At 33.6% G+C, this 17,120-nt stretch overlaps 1 protein-coding gene across 1 annotated transcript; it reads right to left on the bottom strand.

Annotated features, from left to right (window-relative positions):
* Positions 1-11,599: 11,599 nt before the first annotated feature.
* Positions 11,600-14,890, bottom strand: LOC107961660 (protein NDL1). Its single transcript, XM_016897731.2, is given in 12 exon segments — positions 11,600-11,812; positions 11,815-11,908; positions 12,022-12,157; positions 12,264-12,319; positions 12,435-12,491; positions 12,581-12,658; positions 12,738-12,824; positions 12,935-12,995; positions 13,268-13,356; positions 13,472-13,569; positions 13,933-14,032; positions 14,664-14,890. Coding segments are annotated over 12 exon segments (987 nt in total). The 5' UTR covers positions 14,724-14,890; the 3' UTR covers positions 11,600-11,741.
* Positions 14,891-17,120: the final 2,230 nt, after the last annotated feature.

The following is a 17,120-nucleotide window of genomic DNA, read 5'->3' as shown; positions in this document are numbered from 1 at the left end:
GATACTGTATCTGAGTGGCCTAAAGTCCACACTGATTCTGTAAAGGGCTCAGGCCTGAACTATATATAAATATATGACTGATTTCGGATATTGTGCTGTATATATTTTTTTTGTGGGGATTACACACTGAGTTTACAAAAACTCACCCTTTTCTGCTTAATCTCTTCAAGTAATCCTCGGTATGAGACGGATCGGTGCAGCGGAGGACTCGACAATGACCACTACTTTTTCCTCGCGATAAATTTACGGTTTTATGCTTATCATGGTTTTAATTTTTATTTGGGGAATTTTGATGTAATTATGGCCATTACGGGTTTTTATTTAAATTTGGGTTTTCCAATGTTCTATAGTTTTACTGCTAGTAGTAGGAAAACTCAGGCTTTCAAAATAAACACACATTTTATCAAAATATTCACAACCACTCCACAGTTTCGAAAGCTTCCGCGTTGGTTAACGTTTTGAAGATGATAAACTAAATAGGTGACTCAGTTTGAAAACCAGTGTTAAGATAATGTAGTGTTTTAAAACGGGAAATAAGGTGATAGCAACGATACGATTTCAAAAGCACTATCATGTGACATCGCCAGATTCAGCCATAACGTCCAGGCTGGTTTTGGGGTGTTACATTTCAAGCCAAAATTTAACTCGCTCAGGATCGTCGTCAACATTAGCTCTAAATTCTTCGGCTCTGTGTTTTTGAATCTTATCAACTGGCGGCTTATTCAGTCATAGAAATTCCACACCTTGAGGAACTATGGGAACCGATTGAGGATTAGGTGTGGGTGGAGGTTGTTGAGTAGCCGGATTTGTTCGAACAAACTCTGTAAACCACTCATTCATCATCTTGAAGAAGGCTTTTTTAGCCTCTCCTCCCTGGCTACCCAATACGGGTCTCGATTCTGATTGTGCTACTCCGTGAATGGAGATAGGCACATTACTTTCGACATCATCAGCTACAGCTCGATTGGAATCCATTTACTATACGAAAACACGATTTAAACTGTTAGGAGATATAACACTATCACAGGTTATATATGGCATGTATAGCTAGACTCTCACACACGCTATGTTAGTCCGAGAATCGACTAAACTGTAGCTCTGATACTAATAAATGTAACACCCATCACCCATATTCAACACTAGAATAGGGTTACAGAGCATTACCAAACATATTAAACAATTATACATACAGTTCATAAACATTTTCAAGTTACAAATAATCATCATTCAACAACATACATACATATCGTCCCTAGTATAAGCCTAAAAGGCCTAAAACATACATTCGGGAAGGTTCGGGACTAAACTAATAACTCAGGAAAATTTTGGAACACTTAGAAAATTTTTGCAAAATACAGGGGACACACGCCCGTATGGCCCGGCCGTGTGTCTCACACAGCCAAAGATACATTCGTGCCACAAGCCGTATGGACATTTGAAATAGAAGCACATGACCGTGTTCCAGCCCGTGTCCGATCCCATGTAATTCTCTGACTTGGGTCACACGGCCAACACACATGCCCGTGTGAATAGCCCGTGTACCCTAAAAATAGCCACACACGCCCATGTATCAAGCCATGTGCTAAGCCGTGCCAAACATGTAAGGTATACTGACTTATGCCACATCGCCAAGACACACGCCCGTGTGCTGGGCCATGTAGAACATACTGACTTGATTTCAATTTCAGCACCAGAAGATACACGGCTATGCAACCTGACCCTGTGTCACACACGGCTGAGACACACGCCTGTGTCTCTACCCGTGTGGACAAAAATAGGCTATTTACCAAGCCAATTTGCCACCCAACTTGCACACACCTAAACCAACCCATTTGGCACCAAAACATAGCATATATAGGCACTCATCCAATGTTAAACAAACATAAAATATACCATTTCAATACCAACAACAACAAGTACCAAGGTGATATACATGCCATATACTCAAAATAGCCAACACATATGTACCAAAATAACCAAACTCCTATACATACCATATACTCAAAATACTTAAGTTTAAAAGTACCAAAGTGATAGTAGGATAATGTGATGAAGTCTCCGACAATCCCAAATCTGAGCTAGCTTTGAAATCACTATAAAACACGAAAAAATAAACAAAGTAAGATATAAAGCTTAGTAAGTTCATATAAAATTTAAATCAACTCAACATATATGCTCAAATTAAGCAATGAAAACATGATATAACATAGCTTATAGTGAATCACCAACATACCACATTTGTATTCACAAGTTATATGTAACTTTCATAATTTTTCCTTATTTCAATGTATTGCTCGGTTTATGTACATACCTGTACCATTCCATATCGAACTCATACTTATCCACATCTTTGACATACCCGTTGAACCATTTAGAATACTATCGGATACTCAGGAATCTCGCACCCTAAGTGCCACATACATAGCCAAAGCTATCTCAATCTCGTTTCACATATAATGCTCACACTAGAGCTATCAACGGGTCTGCTCACACAAGTTGATGGTCATGATGAAGTTACAAGGGGCTGCTCACACAAGCTGATGAGTATCTGCAACACATGCTGGATAACTCAGCCACCGGTAGGACGTACGGACCAACACCCAAAACAATAATAACCCCTAATGACATGTCATTCGTATCCTAATCTATTCCTAAGGTTCAATCGGGATTTTTTATTGTCAAATCATCGTCGAATAGGCCCGCAAAGTCGTATTTTACAATTTATTCAATATTAAAGCATTTAAAACACAATAAAAATAATTATTACATACGAACTTACCTCGGATGCAAAAACGGCGAAACGAGTCGATTAATCTAAAACTTTGTTCTTTCCCCGATTTAAGCCCGTATTTATCTTTTCTTGATCTATATAATATCAAGTTTAGCTTATTTAATTACCTCTCTATTCAATTTAATCCAAAATACACTTTAAAGCCACTTTACACTTTTGCCCCTAATATTTCACATTTTTACAGTTTAGTCCTTATTTTATAAAATCACAAATTTATGCAATTCAAACCCAACTCATGCTAGCCAGATTTCAATTAGGTCCCTAGCAGCCCATATTTTTCATTTATTTCATGTTTTAACCATATTTTCCACATTTCACAATTTAATCTCTAATTTGCATTTTCACTAAAAATCACTTAACAAAACTTGTATAACTATCATCAAACATTCATAATATACCATCAATCATTAAACCTCATACATAAAAATTAATAGAAACGTCCTAAAACCTTTAATATTTTTGCAAATTAGTCCCTGGGCAAGCTAGACCTAGTTGCAACGATCTCAAAAACATAGAAATCATTAAAAACGAGATTAAAAATTGTACCATGCAAGCAATAGATGATAGTCGAACTTCCAAGCCCTAACAATGGTTTTTTATTTCTTGAAAAATCAATGAAGAAGATGATAACCAACAAAATACTTTGTTTTTTTTTAAATTTGTTAACATTTATTACTAAATCACTTAAATAACCTTAATGTATAATAATTAAAATTTACCTAACCATGTTCATCTTTGTCCACTCAAATAAATAATGGTCTGATTACAACATAAACCCTTCAAACATTTAATTTCATACCTATTAGACACCTTTAGCTAATAGAACATAAGTTTTACAATTTACGCGATTTAGTCTTTTTTATCAAATTAAGCACTCATATGTTAAATTTTCTTATCAAAAATTTCACACAACTATACTATCATGCTATAGAAATTAAAATAATAATAAAATAATTATTTTGACTTCAAATTTTTGGTCCCAAAACCACTGTTTTGATTTGACTAAAAATAGGCTGTTATATGTGGTATCAATTGAAGGTATCAGCGTAGATCCCAAAAAGGTAGAAGCTAAATTAGATTGGAAGCAACCAAAGAATTTATAGGAAATTCAGAGTTTTTGGATCTCGCTTGAGTCTATTTAATGATGGTGGTATCTTAGTTGAGTTGCAAGTAAAACCTGTTTGGGTATAGGAAATCAAAGATAAGTAAGGTTTAGATGAATCTTTAGCACTTTGATTTAAACAAGTTGAGGATGGGTTGAATAAATATTTTAGGATTAATTCTAAGGGAGATTTTTTGCTTCAGAGGTAGATACTGTGTACCCAAATATCAGAGTTTGAGACAGTATATACTTCAAGAAGAACATAGCAACCTTTATGCTATGCATCTTGGTATTACTAAAATGTATCGTAATTTAAGAGAAATGTATTGGTGGCCGGGTCTTAAACAGGAAGTAACGAAGTTGGTGTTGAAATGTTTGACTTGTCAGTAAGTTAAGGCTAAACATCAGTTTCCATTAGGGTTACTACAACTAATTCAAATTCGACAATGGAAATGGGAGAGAGTGACAATAGAATTTGTCAATGGGTTGCCTTTAAAACATACCAAAAAAGATTCAATTTGGGTCATAATGGATAGATTGACGAAGTCCGCCCATTCCCATCCGCATTGATTATTCTCTTCAGAAGCTAGCTAAGCTCTACATTTTTTAGATAGTGAAACTACATGGAGTGCCAATATTAATTATTTCATATTGGGATCCTCAATTTACGTCTCGGTTCTAGAAGAAATTGCACGAGGCTTTGGGAACTCGATTAGATTTCAGTACAGGTTTTCATCCACAACCCGATGGTCAGTCAGAAAGGGTCATCCAAATTTTAGAGGATATGTTGAGGAGTTGTGTGATTGATTTCAGCGTAGTTGGGAGGAGCATCTATCGATGGCAGAGTTCACTATAATAATAGCTTCCAGTCAAGTATCCAAATGGCACCTTATGAGGCTCTTTATGGTCATAAGTGTCGTTCATCTTTATGTTGGACTGAAGTGGGTGAAAGAAAGTTAATGGGTCCAAAATTGGTTTTGGAGACTGAGGATAAGATTTGGTTAATTTGAGATAGGTTGAAGGCAGCTTTTGATAGACAAAATTCATATGTCGACTTGAAGCGTAAGGACATCGAGTTTGATGTGGGAGCTTGGGTTTTCCTTAAAGTCTCTCTATGGAAGAAAGTTTTAAGGTTCAGTCGAAATGGCAAAGTTAAGCCCTAGTTTCATTGGCCTGTATTGAATGCTTAAAAGAGTTGGTCTTGTAGCATATCAGCTAGAATTGCCTTTTGAGTTGAATCATATCCACGATGTGTTTCACGTTTCGATGTTGAGACGGTATCGATCTGATCTCTTGCATGTTATCCAGTAAAGAAGATAAAGGTTAGACCAGACTTGACGTTTGGGGAGGAGCCTGTTTGAATATTCGATCATGATGTTGAGGTTTTGAAGTGAAAGAAAATTCCTTTAGTCAAAGTGCTTTGGAGAAATCAATGCATCGAGGAGTCTACTTGGGAGTCGGAGGATTCGATTCGATTTTAGTATCCTCACATCTTCGAATCAGGTAAATTTTGATGTCGAAATTTCTTTAAGGGGGTAGAGTTGTAACATCCTAAATTTTAGCTTAATAGGATTACAAAATTATTTCAAGAATGAGGAAATAGCCTAATGGTTAAAAGAAAATTAAGAAAGCATGGTAATTAGATTAAAGTTCCAAGTTTGATACCCTTTCCTTGAAAAATAATTTAATTTTTCAAAAATCCCTCTTTTTAATTTATGTGTGTCATACATACCTAGTAAAACCTAGGTATAAATACCATTTTTAATTAATTTGATCAGCCTTTAATTAGCTTCCTCCTCTTTAGTCGCCCCTTCCTCTTCTCTTCAAATTTTTTCTTTTCTTTTCCCCTTGTTGTCGCCGCCCAAACCACCAAGAATCACCATATCATTTTCTTTTCTTTCGCAACTATTTCTTGCACCATTCTCTTCTCCTTCTTACTTCTATTTTCCTTATTTTTCCAGCCATAAATTTGAAATCTTTGACCTCCAAGAACGATCTCCATTGCTGCCCAAGAAGCTTCGTTACTGCCCCTTCCTTCTAGCTAATGTAAGTGTCTATTTTCTTGATGAATCTTTCAAGAGAACCACCAAATTTCCAAATATTAAATTGAGGTTATTTTTAATTATTTTATGGTTATTTTTCCATCCTTAAAAAGTGATTTCAATTGGCTTTTTAAATCAGCCCCGATTTGTCACTGTTGGTGGTGGTGCGTTGCGCCTAGAAGCACCAAAAGGGGGGCTACTGTTTTCTTTAATTTTCCCACCTATTTCCAGCAATATCTTTGTCTCAAGAACCTATCCTAATCAACCTTTAATCATGTGTGATTTAGGAAAATTCAATCTTGATCATTTGACGACTCAGATATGACAATTCAAGAAGCGCAAGTGTGGTTGATTGTGGGCTAGTACGTTGTTTCGACTTAATTGTTGGAGAAATCGATAATTGATTGGTTAAAGAATTTGATGATTGTATAGCTACTGATTTTTCAATATTTAATGGTGTTAGGTGCCAACCCAAACGCCGCAAACCAACAGTGAAGCCATTAGACGTTTGTGCATACGTTTCGTATCAAAACAGTGTAAGGAACCTAGCTAATTTAGGTCTGAAAAATCATTATGGTTATGTTGATTGATTTGAACCCATAAGAGGGGGTGTTAAAGTAAGTAAGGTGTTACTAGTCGATTTTGTCACCTTTCTTCCATCCTCTTTCCTTCATTCACCAAATGTATATATATACATATAAGTTATTGACATTTTTTTTCAGATCTAATTCCCTGTACAACATTCTATTGATGAAGGACCAAAAACAACCACTTTGGGTTGCTAGAAATTTTGGAAGTGAATTTTATCTTCGACATAAGTATTATAACGTAAGTATAGAATGATTTGGGATAATCATCATTTGTTTCCCATTCTTATTATTAAAGGATGATTATAATAGTGATTATTAGATTTTTTTTTTAGTCTCAATATTAACAAATCGTAATATTCGCATGATTGAAGGACCAAATGCTATCAACTCAAGATCGCCCCTTGATTTGGAAATGAATCACGACATCAAAATTAATCGTAATAGCATAAGTGTGGGTTTGGAAAACTAGATTAAATTGTTTCTTATTGAAGGAATAATTAACATAACATTCTAATGATGGATCATCATTATATACTCAGATCTATGATTGTTTTAGTTAAATCCAAGTGTGGGTGTTCAAAGAAGTCTAGTGTTTGATAAAATATTGATTTTTAATTTAGGCTTGATTTAAGAGTCTTAAGGAGAAACCGCAGGTTTCGCCAATGTGCTGCAATAGTGCAGAAAATAAGGTATGGATCCTAACTTGTTAACTTGAATGTTTTAATAATATTTTAAATGATCTAAATGTGGATTAAGCTTGCTATTCAAGCTTAGTTTAATGTCTAAGTGAATGTCTTAAAGTGGCTAAATCAGGTATATTACTAGCCTTAACTAAATGGCATGTTTGTAAAATTGTATGGTTGACTGAATAGTTGATTGTTTGGTACTGGCATGAAAGACTTGTTGATGTAATGTGTGATTGATTGTATGTATAACATATATTATTTTGGAAATAAACATTGAATGGTCAAAATCTAGTTGGGTAAAATATCATGAAAGTATTGAATGGAAAAAACCTGCTATATATGCATTGGAAATATTTGAACAAATGATGTTATGATAAAATGTCATCGTATTGATGGTGAAATTGAACGTTTGATATGTGAACGTTATAATGACGGCATGTAAACTATGTTACTGAAAGAAAATGTCTAAAACATGCATTTGATTGAAATATTGTATGACATATCGCATGTGCATGAGGTGGGATATTGTGGTTGACAGAGGAGTTCAGTGGAGTAGTAGCGGCATATTAAGTCCGTATTTATATGTAGTCAGTGCACTGCACCAAAAGTACTGTGGAGACTAGCGATTTTATTGCATTTTATGTTAAATGGTAGAATATTTGCACTATGTTTATATGGTGGTTTAACCACAACGAGTTTTGCTTGCACTGTTTGGAGTTTGGTAGACGAATTATGGGGAACTCGTGGTGTGTAACGGATCGTTGGGGTAGGAAATTATTTTCGCATTATGTTACGTTCATGATTCATTCTAATGTGATATTGTTTCTATGATTATGTTACATGGATTCTTGTGTGATTGATCTTAAACATATGTTAAATGAACTTATTGATTAGACTCATAGTGAGCTAGTTAGCTCACCCCATAATTTATAACCTTTTCAGGTAATGATTGAGACCAGGGTCAGACATAGCATGCGGACTTAGTTTATATCTTATTTAAAGTTCCTACATTTATTTGATTTTTGGACTATAAAGCTATTTGAACTATGATTTGGGTTTATTTCTGTCTTGGGTTTTTCATACATGCATAATTTACATACTTTAAATTGATTTCTAAGTATATTCTGAAATTGGACTGAACATGTTACTTGGCTTAATAAATAATCAGATTTTTAATCAGTTTTCCACTGCAACTAAATTTAATAGGGTTTTTCAAAAGCAATGATGAGCAATGTGTTTTTCTTAAAGCCACGCCAATATTTCTAACTTGATTTAATAAAAGTTGAATTTATTAAATGAATGTTTTCTCAAAATAACAAAGGTAACCCAATTTTATTTAAAAAAGAACATAATTGAGGTTTTCAACCAACAATAAGGTAGATTCATAGTTTAGGTGTCTAATGTGACCTATACGATTCGACCATAATATCTAAACCAAGTTTGGGAGGTTACATTTAATCACCTAGTCTTGGTCTTTTCTTTTATTTTATTTTCTTTTCTTTTTATCTTTTGTTTTGGAGACCTGTTGACATTTTAGAGACCATAAAAGATTTGTGTTCACACTAGAATCAAACACTCATTGAAGTAGGCGGTGGAAAGTAAAGATAAAATGGATAATCCCACCCAGCCATGGAAGCAAAGTCAGTGACCAACCCAAAACCTTCCAACATATAAAGAGACAAAGCCCATAATCGTGTTAACACTACAGCAAAGAGCAAACTCAGCCCAATAGATGAGTTCACACTATAGTCAGATTGCACATCAACACCTTTAGTCTATGGTGAAAGGTTTTACTTCACCCTATAAATGGAAACAAATATAAAAGCAGACGCAAGAAATAGAAAAAGTAAAGCATAACATTATTAGCGTTTTCTCTTGTAAAATAATTATTCCCATGATTTACAGATATTGACAATGACTTAAACTCAGCTAAAAAAAGGTTACAAATAAAAGAATTGACAATAATCTCCTTTTTCTCTTCTCTCTCCACTTCCCTTCTCTATCTACATCCCTAGTAATGCTCATAAACACCCTTACATAATATATTATTATTATAAACAAGAAAAAAAAATGATCTTACCCTTTATCTGTCATCTTCTGTTAGGATCGTCCCGATTAAGCAACGAACAAGTAAAAATAGTAGAAGAAATTGAGAAGATGAACACACAAATTTAACGTGGAAAAACCCCTCAAAAGAGGATAAAAAACCACGGGCAAAGATAATTTTACTATAATGGCAAAAGAATGAAGAGTACAAAAGATAGAGATAAAAACTAAACCCCGAAAACCCGAAAAACAAAGAACCCTCAAACGTAAACACAAAATTCTCTGAATGTGTTATGAGTTCTAATCTAATGGGTGTCTCTTAATTCTAAGATTGTAAAGGAGCCTATTTATAGGCTAAATTGGTAAGTCAAATAAACTATACTAATAAATGCTAAATATATTATACTAATAAATACTAAATCTTCTAGAAAGAAAATATATTTTTGTTAAACTTGACTTGCAAGCAATCTCTTAGAATTTGGGTCACATAATTCTAACAATCTCCACCTTGACACGAATTCTTTCAATGCCATCTTTGCCAAAACCCGCCACGGGCCTATCTTGAACTATGCAGGGAATTAACTGAGTCGAATCTATGCTTAGAGCTGGAAGACTTCTAGCCTTCGACTTGTGCACTGCCAAATCAAAACTAACCCGGGTCTGATTTTCACGAATACAGTGCCCTAACTTTTCAAAACCTGCATCCAAAAGAGAACCTCTCTTCAACGAAACAGTCATACCTTTTTCCCTCCTATGACCGAGTTGCCTCCGCTTCAAATGAGTTGACTTTGACTCCGTAACGGACGAGGGACGTCCGATTTCACCGGTCACTGTAAAACCTTCCAGAATATAAAGACTGCCGGTTCTTTTACCTTTTAACAAAACGAGAGCTCCACGAGATACTTTAATGTCGCTCGACTCGATGTTGATTCTGCATCCTTTCAAGTCTAAAATACTCAAGGAGATGAGATTCTTTCGTAAATCAGGTACATACCTGACATCTGAGAGTGTCCTAATCGTCCCATCGTGTATCCTAATTTTAACAGTACCAATACCGATTATTTTACTAAATGAATCGTTTTTCATATGCACAACTCCACCTTCAACTGAACTGTATGTGGAGAACCATTCTCTATTGGGACACATGTGGAAAGAACATCCTGAATCTAAGATCCACTCAGACGTAAGCTTGGAGTTATCGCTCGTTGACACTAACAAGAAATCATCATCGCCTTCATCGACCAAATTAGCACCAGCTACATCTTCCTCGTTACTCTTAGCAGCTCTTTTATTTCGCAGTTTATAACAATCTGCTTTGACGTGACCTAACTTTTTGCAATAGCGACACCTTTTGTCTCGTTTCTTTGATGCTACCAAAACGGAAGCTTGTCTAACTGCTTTGCTATTCAAATCAAACTCATTGTCGAGTTTGTCTCTACTCAACAAATGACCCTTCACATCTTCGAACGAGAGTTTGTCTCTGCCATAAATCAGGGTCTCCCTGAAAGACTTGTATGAAGAGGGTAAAGAGCACAATAATAGCATAGCTTGATCTTCATCGTCAATATGAACCTCAACGTTCTTTAAATTATTTAAAAGAGTAATGAATTGACTGATGTGATCTTTAAGAAGCTCACCTTCGTTCATGCGAAACGTAAATAGACGTTGTTTCAACACTAAACGGTTAGCCAGAGACTTAGTCGCATAAAGAGTTTCTAACCTTTTCCACAAGGCGAATGAGGTCTTCTCCATCAATACCTCCTGCAATACTGTATTCGCGAGGCACAACTGGATTGCAGACAAGGCCTTTTCATCAAGCTCTTCCCATTCTGTTTGATTTAGATTCTCAGGCTTTTTCCCTGTAACAACCTTTTTCAAGCCATTTTGAACTAGAATTGCCATCATCCGAACTTGCCACAGATTGAAATTTGTCTCACCATCGAACTTCTCAATTTCAAACCTTGTTGCTGCCATCTCTGACCGGGCTGATCTATAAAAGTTAAACTAGCTCTGATACCACTTGTTAGGATCGTCCTGATTAAGCAACGAACAAGTAAAAATAGTAGAAGAAATTGAGAAGATGAACACACAAATTTAACGTGAAAAAACCCCTCAAAAGAGGATAAAAAACCATGGGCAAAGATAATTTTACTATAATGGTAAAAGAATGAAGAGTACAAAAGATGGAGATAAAAACTAAACCCCGAAAACCCGAACAACAAAGAACCCTCAAACGTAAACACAAAATTCTCTGAATGTGTTATGAGTTCTAATCTAATGGGTGTCTCTTAATTCTAAGATTGTAAAGGAGCCTATTTATAGGCTAAATTAGTAAGTCAAATAAACTATACTAATAAATGCTAAATATATTATACTAATAAATACTAAATCTTCTAGAAAGAAAATATATTTTTGTTAAACTTGACTTGCAAGCAATCTCTTAGAATTTGGGTCACATAATTCTAACATCTTCTCTTGGACTTCCTAAGAAATCCGGGTTTTAATCGGTTTCAACTTCAAGGCCATGCTTTCCGGTGAAAGAAGCTCCGGGGAGATGGCCTGTATAAGCCAAATCCCGTGAGAAAGTACTCCAATGGTATCAACATTGCATGGGGCTGCTCCTCAGTTACTATTGATCCACATGCCTGAACCTGTAGGTTTCTTGCATTTCGAGGTAGTTACTTCGATAAATATATGGTTTTTGAAAGCTCAATGTAAGAAGACATGAAACCGAGTTAAGCAACAGACTGTTTTGATTGCATACCTCCACTAAGGCACTATATCTTCTATCTAATTTTGATGTCATGTGGAGAGCCTCGGAATGGAAAGGAGAATTCTCCCCGACAAATATTAGTGATCGGCAATGCAGTTTCCTTAATCCTTCGCTAAGGTCACGTCTCCTGAAAAATGTAGAATATGACTTTTAAGCCAACTATGTGAAATCTGTTTAAAGAGAACATTCAAAACAAAACCTGGTCGACGTATTAATCATGGAGACATGCTTACCCATTCATTGCTTCGAGGAATTGCTGAACGCTTATACTCTGCCTTTCATCTAGCAACTGCAGGGAAAGAACATGATTCAAGTAAGAAAAGCGCCTTGAGACTACATAATCATGCTTCATTATAAGTCACTCTAGTAAATAAGGGGCAAATACAAGGAGCTAAAGAACTAACTCTTCTGCATGCTTGAACTATATCTGATTCGGGTTCTTCAACACTACCACGAACTTCCTGCCATTATGACTCAGAACATCGTAACTAAACTGGTCCAACTCTAGACACAGCAATAAATGGCATAAATTTTTGAATCAGAAAAATACCTGGCTGAAGTACCGCTTAAGCAATAACTCCTTCACCACTCCACACATGCCATAGAAATAAAGTAAGTTTGACATTACCTGAAATAATACGACAATTCATCAAAGCACATAGTCATTGGACCCTTAAGAGAAAAGTAAAAAGGCACAGAAAAAGAACCTTATTTACCAACCATTCTGTCCATGAGGGCGCTCTGCATAGTGGAGAAACAAGTATTAACCCGAGGACACGCTGCCTGTATTTCATCTATTAAGACAAAATGCACAATAATTAGTTCCGAGAATACAAACTTAGGTTTTTTATATTTATTTGGATTAAAAATGAAATTGTGTACTGTGCCAAGGTAGTTGACTTACAGCAAATAGAGTAAGAACGTATGCTCCAGCTGCAACCCCCATACACATTACAGAACCAAGCCTACAGTTAAAACCGAAAAAAGAATGAAAGAGTTGGAGGATAAGGAATATAAGCTTGCTTGCCTATATTATTTTATATATAAATAACTAATGATAAAACATATTAAAGAAAACAATAGCTTAAGAAATTATATAATGGTAGCAGGTGTATCAATTTATAACATTTTCAGACAACCTTCTACAATTACCGGCCATCATGACAAATAAAATGTACCAAAGAATGTCTAGAGCAGTAGAGATTACAGTAAAGTAAATTTTTAATCAACTGATTACCCAAAAAAGTTGAGAACCTCAAGAACCTGATCTGCCAAGTCATCAACAGAAGGCATAAGGTCATCAGAACCGATTGGGGCAGCTCCTACCTGCAATAGTTCTTGAAAAAAGTCCGGATAAGAAAGGTGTGACTATAGGACTCGACCAAAAATAAAAAGGATGATTGAGATACAACTATGAGACTAAAACATGAACAGAACGGACCTCATGCCCTGGAGGACTTATATGATATATGCAAAAATTGTGGAGGAGAAAGGAATTAACTTCTGGAGAAAAGAACAAGCCTTGAAAACAGGAGATATCTGCAGAATGTTATATAACTATAAGTTACCATTAGAAACCGAAAGAATCATGGATGAAAGGGTCTTGGCCATTGCGGAAATCTTGCAAATAACGTTACAAACTTCATAAACATTAAACTAACATGTAAAACTCTGGCTCAATTGAAAGCATTACAGCCTCAAAGTCTCATGCATGATGAAAACACAAATTAGGAGAAAAATAATTATTCTAAGATTAAAAATTAAAAACGAACGAGGGGTGAACATTGTTAGCCAAATCTGTTAACAAAAATCAATTCCATGGGCTCTGAAACACATATTTTGTCATATGGAGTCAAGTATAAGGAAATTAAACATTACAGCAAGCTTTTCTGCATTACTTACGATTTAGAGCTAAATCGGGATAGGTGACAAGAGCCGGCTTATCCTGGTCTCCAAATAATGCAACGGAAACCATTCCGCAGCGAGTTTTAACAAGGTACTCCTGCAGATTGATTTTACAATACATAGTTATTCCTTCAGCAAACCTTTCTGGAAAGCAACCAAAGGAATCAAAATAAATTGCTACCATCAAAGATATTTTATATATGATCTAGCTAGTTAAAGAGCCTAATTGACTTGGGTTTCTTTTACTTGAAAAAAAAAATGAAATTGTTGGAAGCATAGCTCAAGTTAAGTTTATTCTAACTAGATAAAGTAAGCATGTGCAGCAGAACCTTTTTAAGAGACCTAAAATTTTTTCCTTCATTTAAGCATATTCAGCATCATCCAAATTCCTAATTTGACAAAAACATGGATATATAACTAACGGAATTACTAGCACATGAGGCAAATTATTATTAAAGAAAAGGCATTTATAAGTTTCAGAACATCATTGGATTTAGTTTACTAATGTAATTTATCAGAAGCAAAAAAAGGAATGAATTGCTTTATAGCTGAAATATATAGGAATAAACTAATGGAAAAAAATGCAGCTTAGTTAAAAGGAAAAATATAATGGTGCATTAAACTGTAACATGAAAAGCATATACTTGATTGTTTTCCATTTATTTTACTCTTCCATTCCCACGTTTTCCCGGTAACCAAACAAGAAGATAAATAGAAATGCGAGTTACCTTGGCACCAAGAGAGATCGTTTCCATATCAATGGAAATTGAATCACTAGAATCTGCCATTTTCCCTCACTTTTTCTGTTCATTAGAATTGGCTTCCATGCCTTATATACCACCAAATCTTTCTGTCCCTTTTCAAATTTCTTCTATATATTAAATTCAAAATTAAAATCTATTTAAAAATGGTTTATCATTAAAAATTACAAGTGACCGACGCTCGATTTGTCAACTCAGAAGCGAACCTTTAACCTGGATATCAGGTCTATTTAACCCCAGTTAAGAGGCCGACAGTTTATACAAATTTACATTACTACCCCTCTAATTTCCTTTTTCCCATTCACTCATTAGCTAATTATATATTTTTTAGTAAATTTATTAGACTATTTTATTTTCAATATAATTTATTAGAACTAACCTTTGATTCCATATTATCTGTATTTTTTATAATAAGAAATGCATTATTATTCATATCTCCACAATATTTAAATTTTAAAACTACTTTTGAGTTTATCCATTTCTCATTAATATTTAATCTTTACACATATTATTTTGGCAAGGTCTGAGGCTTCATTGGGGGAAAATTCAGGAATAAAAAAATAAATTTAAATTATAATTTTAAAAAAATAATTTATTTTTTATTATATTAATTTAATACCTTTATAATTTTTGCAGCAATGAAATTACAATATCATAATTTTTAAGGCCAATGCACCAATATAAGTCAAATGAAGTAAAAATTAATTATTGTCAATTATATGAGATAAAATTGTTGAATCTTCCTAAGACAAGTCTTGTTTTTTTCTTTTTCTTTTAAATATTTTCTATGAAAATATAAAACGCGAAATTCCCTTTAATTTAATTTAACATAATTTAATCTTTTATTTTATACAATTTTTTTTTCTTTTTTAACAATTAGGTGATAAGTAAAATTATTATTTATTAAATTAATTTTTTTATTCGTGCAATGCACAGATTAATTATTATAATAATTTAAACATATTACATTTTTTTTAAAGTACTTTTTTCATATGCTTATTGTTAATAGGTTTTAAAAGTTGTAAACGTCTCGAGTTTTCTTACCCGTTGAGCTCAAGAATAGTAGCAAAAGGTTATAAAACTTAAAAAATTACCAAATACACAAGTATTTATTAGAAGACCTTATTATATATAGATATATATATATAATGTGATTGAATAGAATTGATTTTTCATGTGATTCTGTTCAAATAATAATAAAATTCATAACATTATTTTAATGGTATTGTCATTATAAAAACATGAAATTAAATTAGAGATATTAAATCTTAAATTTCATGCCATTATTTTGGGAATATGAAGTGAATTACTTTGGAGTAAAATGATGAAATACAAAAAGGAAAAAATGAGAGATGAAAAGTCTGGGTGTGATTCAACGGTTGAGACATCAAAGATAAAAAAGACCCATCGTATTTGCATGCAAGCGGTCATTTCGACACCATTTTCCACTCAAAATTGGTATCTGTCATTACCAATTTTTCATTCCACCTGACAATAAATAAACTCACCGTCAGTCCCTCTTCTTACTAGCGTTGTTTATGAATCCGCCAGATTTAGATTTATATTTTTAAATTGAAGTGCTCAGTTTAACCTGCTTGAATATTTAAGAGTAATAAAAATTTTAAAATAATATTTAAATATTTTAAAATAAATTTAAGTAATTTTTTTATTTTTAAAGATATATTTAAAATCAAATTTCAATTCCACTCAATCCCATCCACCAATACATCTAATTCATAAAATAATAATAAATAAAACGTGTTCTTTTTTATTTTATATATTTTCCACAAATAGAAAAAAAAATAAATGGAATATTACTAAAACCATTTTATCACCACATTGTCATTATTATAATAATAATATAAGAAGAAAACTAAAACAATTGGGCTCAATTTCAAGTTTCATCAAATTTCCTTTGTCAACTTGTGAAGCTCGTGAAGATATAAAATCACCATGGCATTCAAATTTGTTAGAAGCAAATATTTTATTTTTAATTTATTTATTTTGTTTCCATTGTAAGTATGGTTTAAAGGGCATTGTCGCTGATTAAAAACATTAAAAAAAAAACAATGTCAAATGCATCTTCATGATACAAACAAGCAACAGGTGTTGGAGACGATATTACTAGGAGCAATAGTCTCAAACTCTAAATATAAATCATAAAATGAAAATAAACTATACAAAAAAAAACACTTTCATAATTTAAATGGTAAATTTGTTAATTGTTGGCAATATAAACAAGAGTGAAGTCAAAACATTATTGTAAGGGGTAAAAGTGTAATTTTAATATTTTATTAACTTATAATTGTTATTTTTTTAGAATGATTTCAAAGTAATTTTATCATTTTTTAGGGGTTAAAGCTAGGGGTGAGCGTTCAATCGAATCGAGTTGAATCAAGTGAAAATTTTTAGAGTTAATCAAGT

This window comes from Gossypium hirsutum, chromosome A06 (genome assembly GCF_007990345.1).
Source record: "Gossypium hirsutum isolate 1008001.06 chromosome A06, Gossypium_hirsutum_v2.1, whole genome shotgun sequence".
Classification (NCBI taxonomy): Eukaryota; Viridiplantae; Streptophyta; class Magnoliopsida; order Malvales; family Malvaceae; genus Gossypium; species Gossypium hirsutum.
The sequence above is the reverse complement of the archived record's forward strand: the minus strand, read 5'-3'. Positions and strand labels throughout refer to the sequence as shown.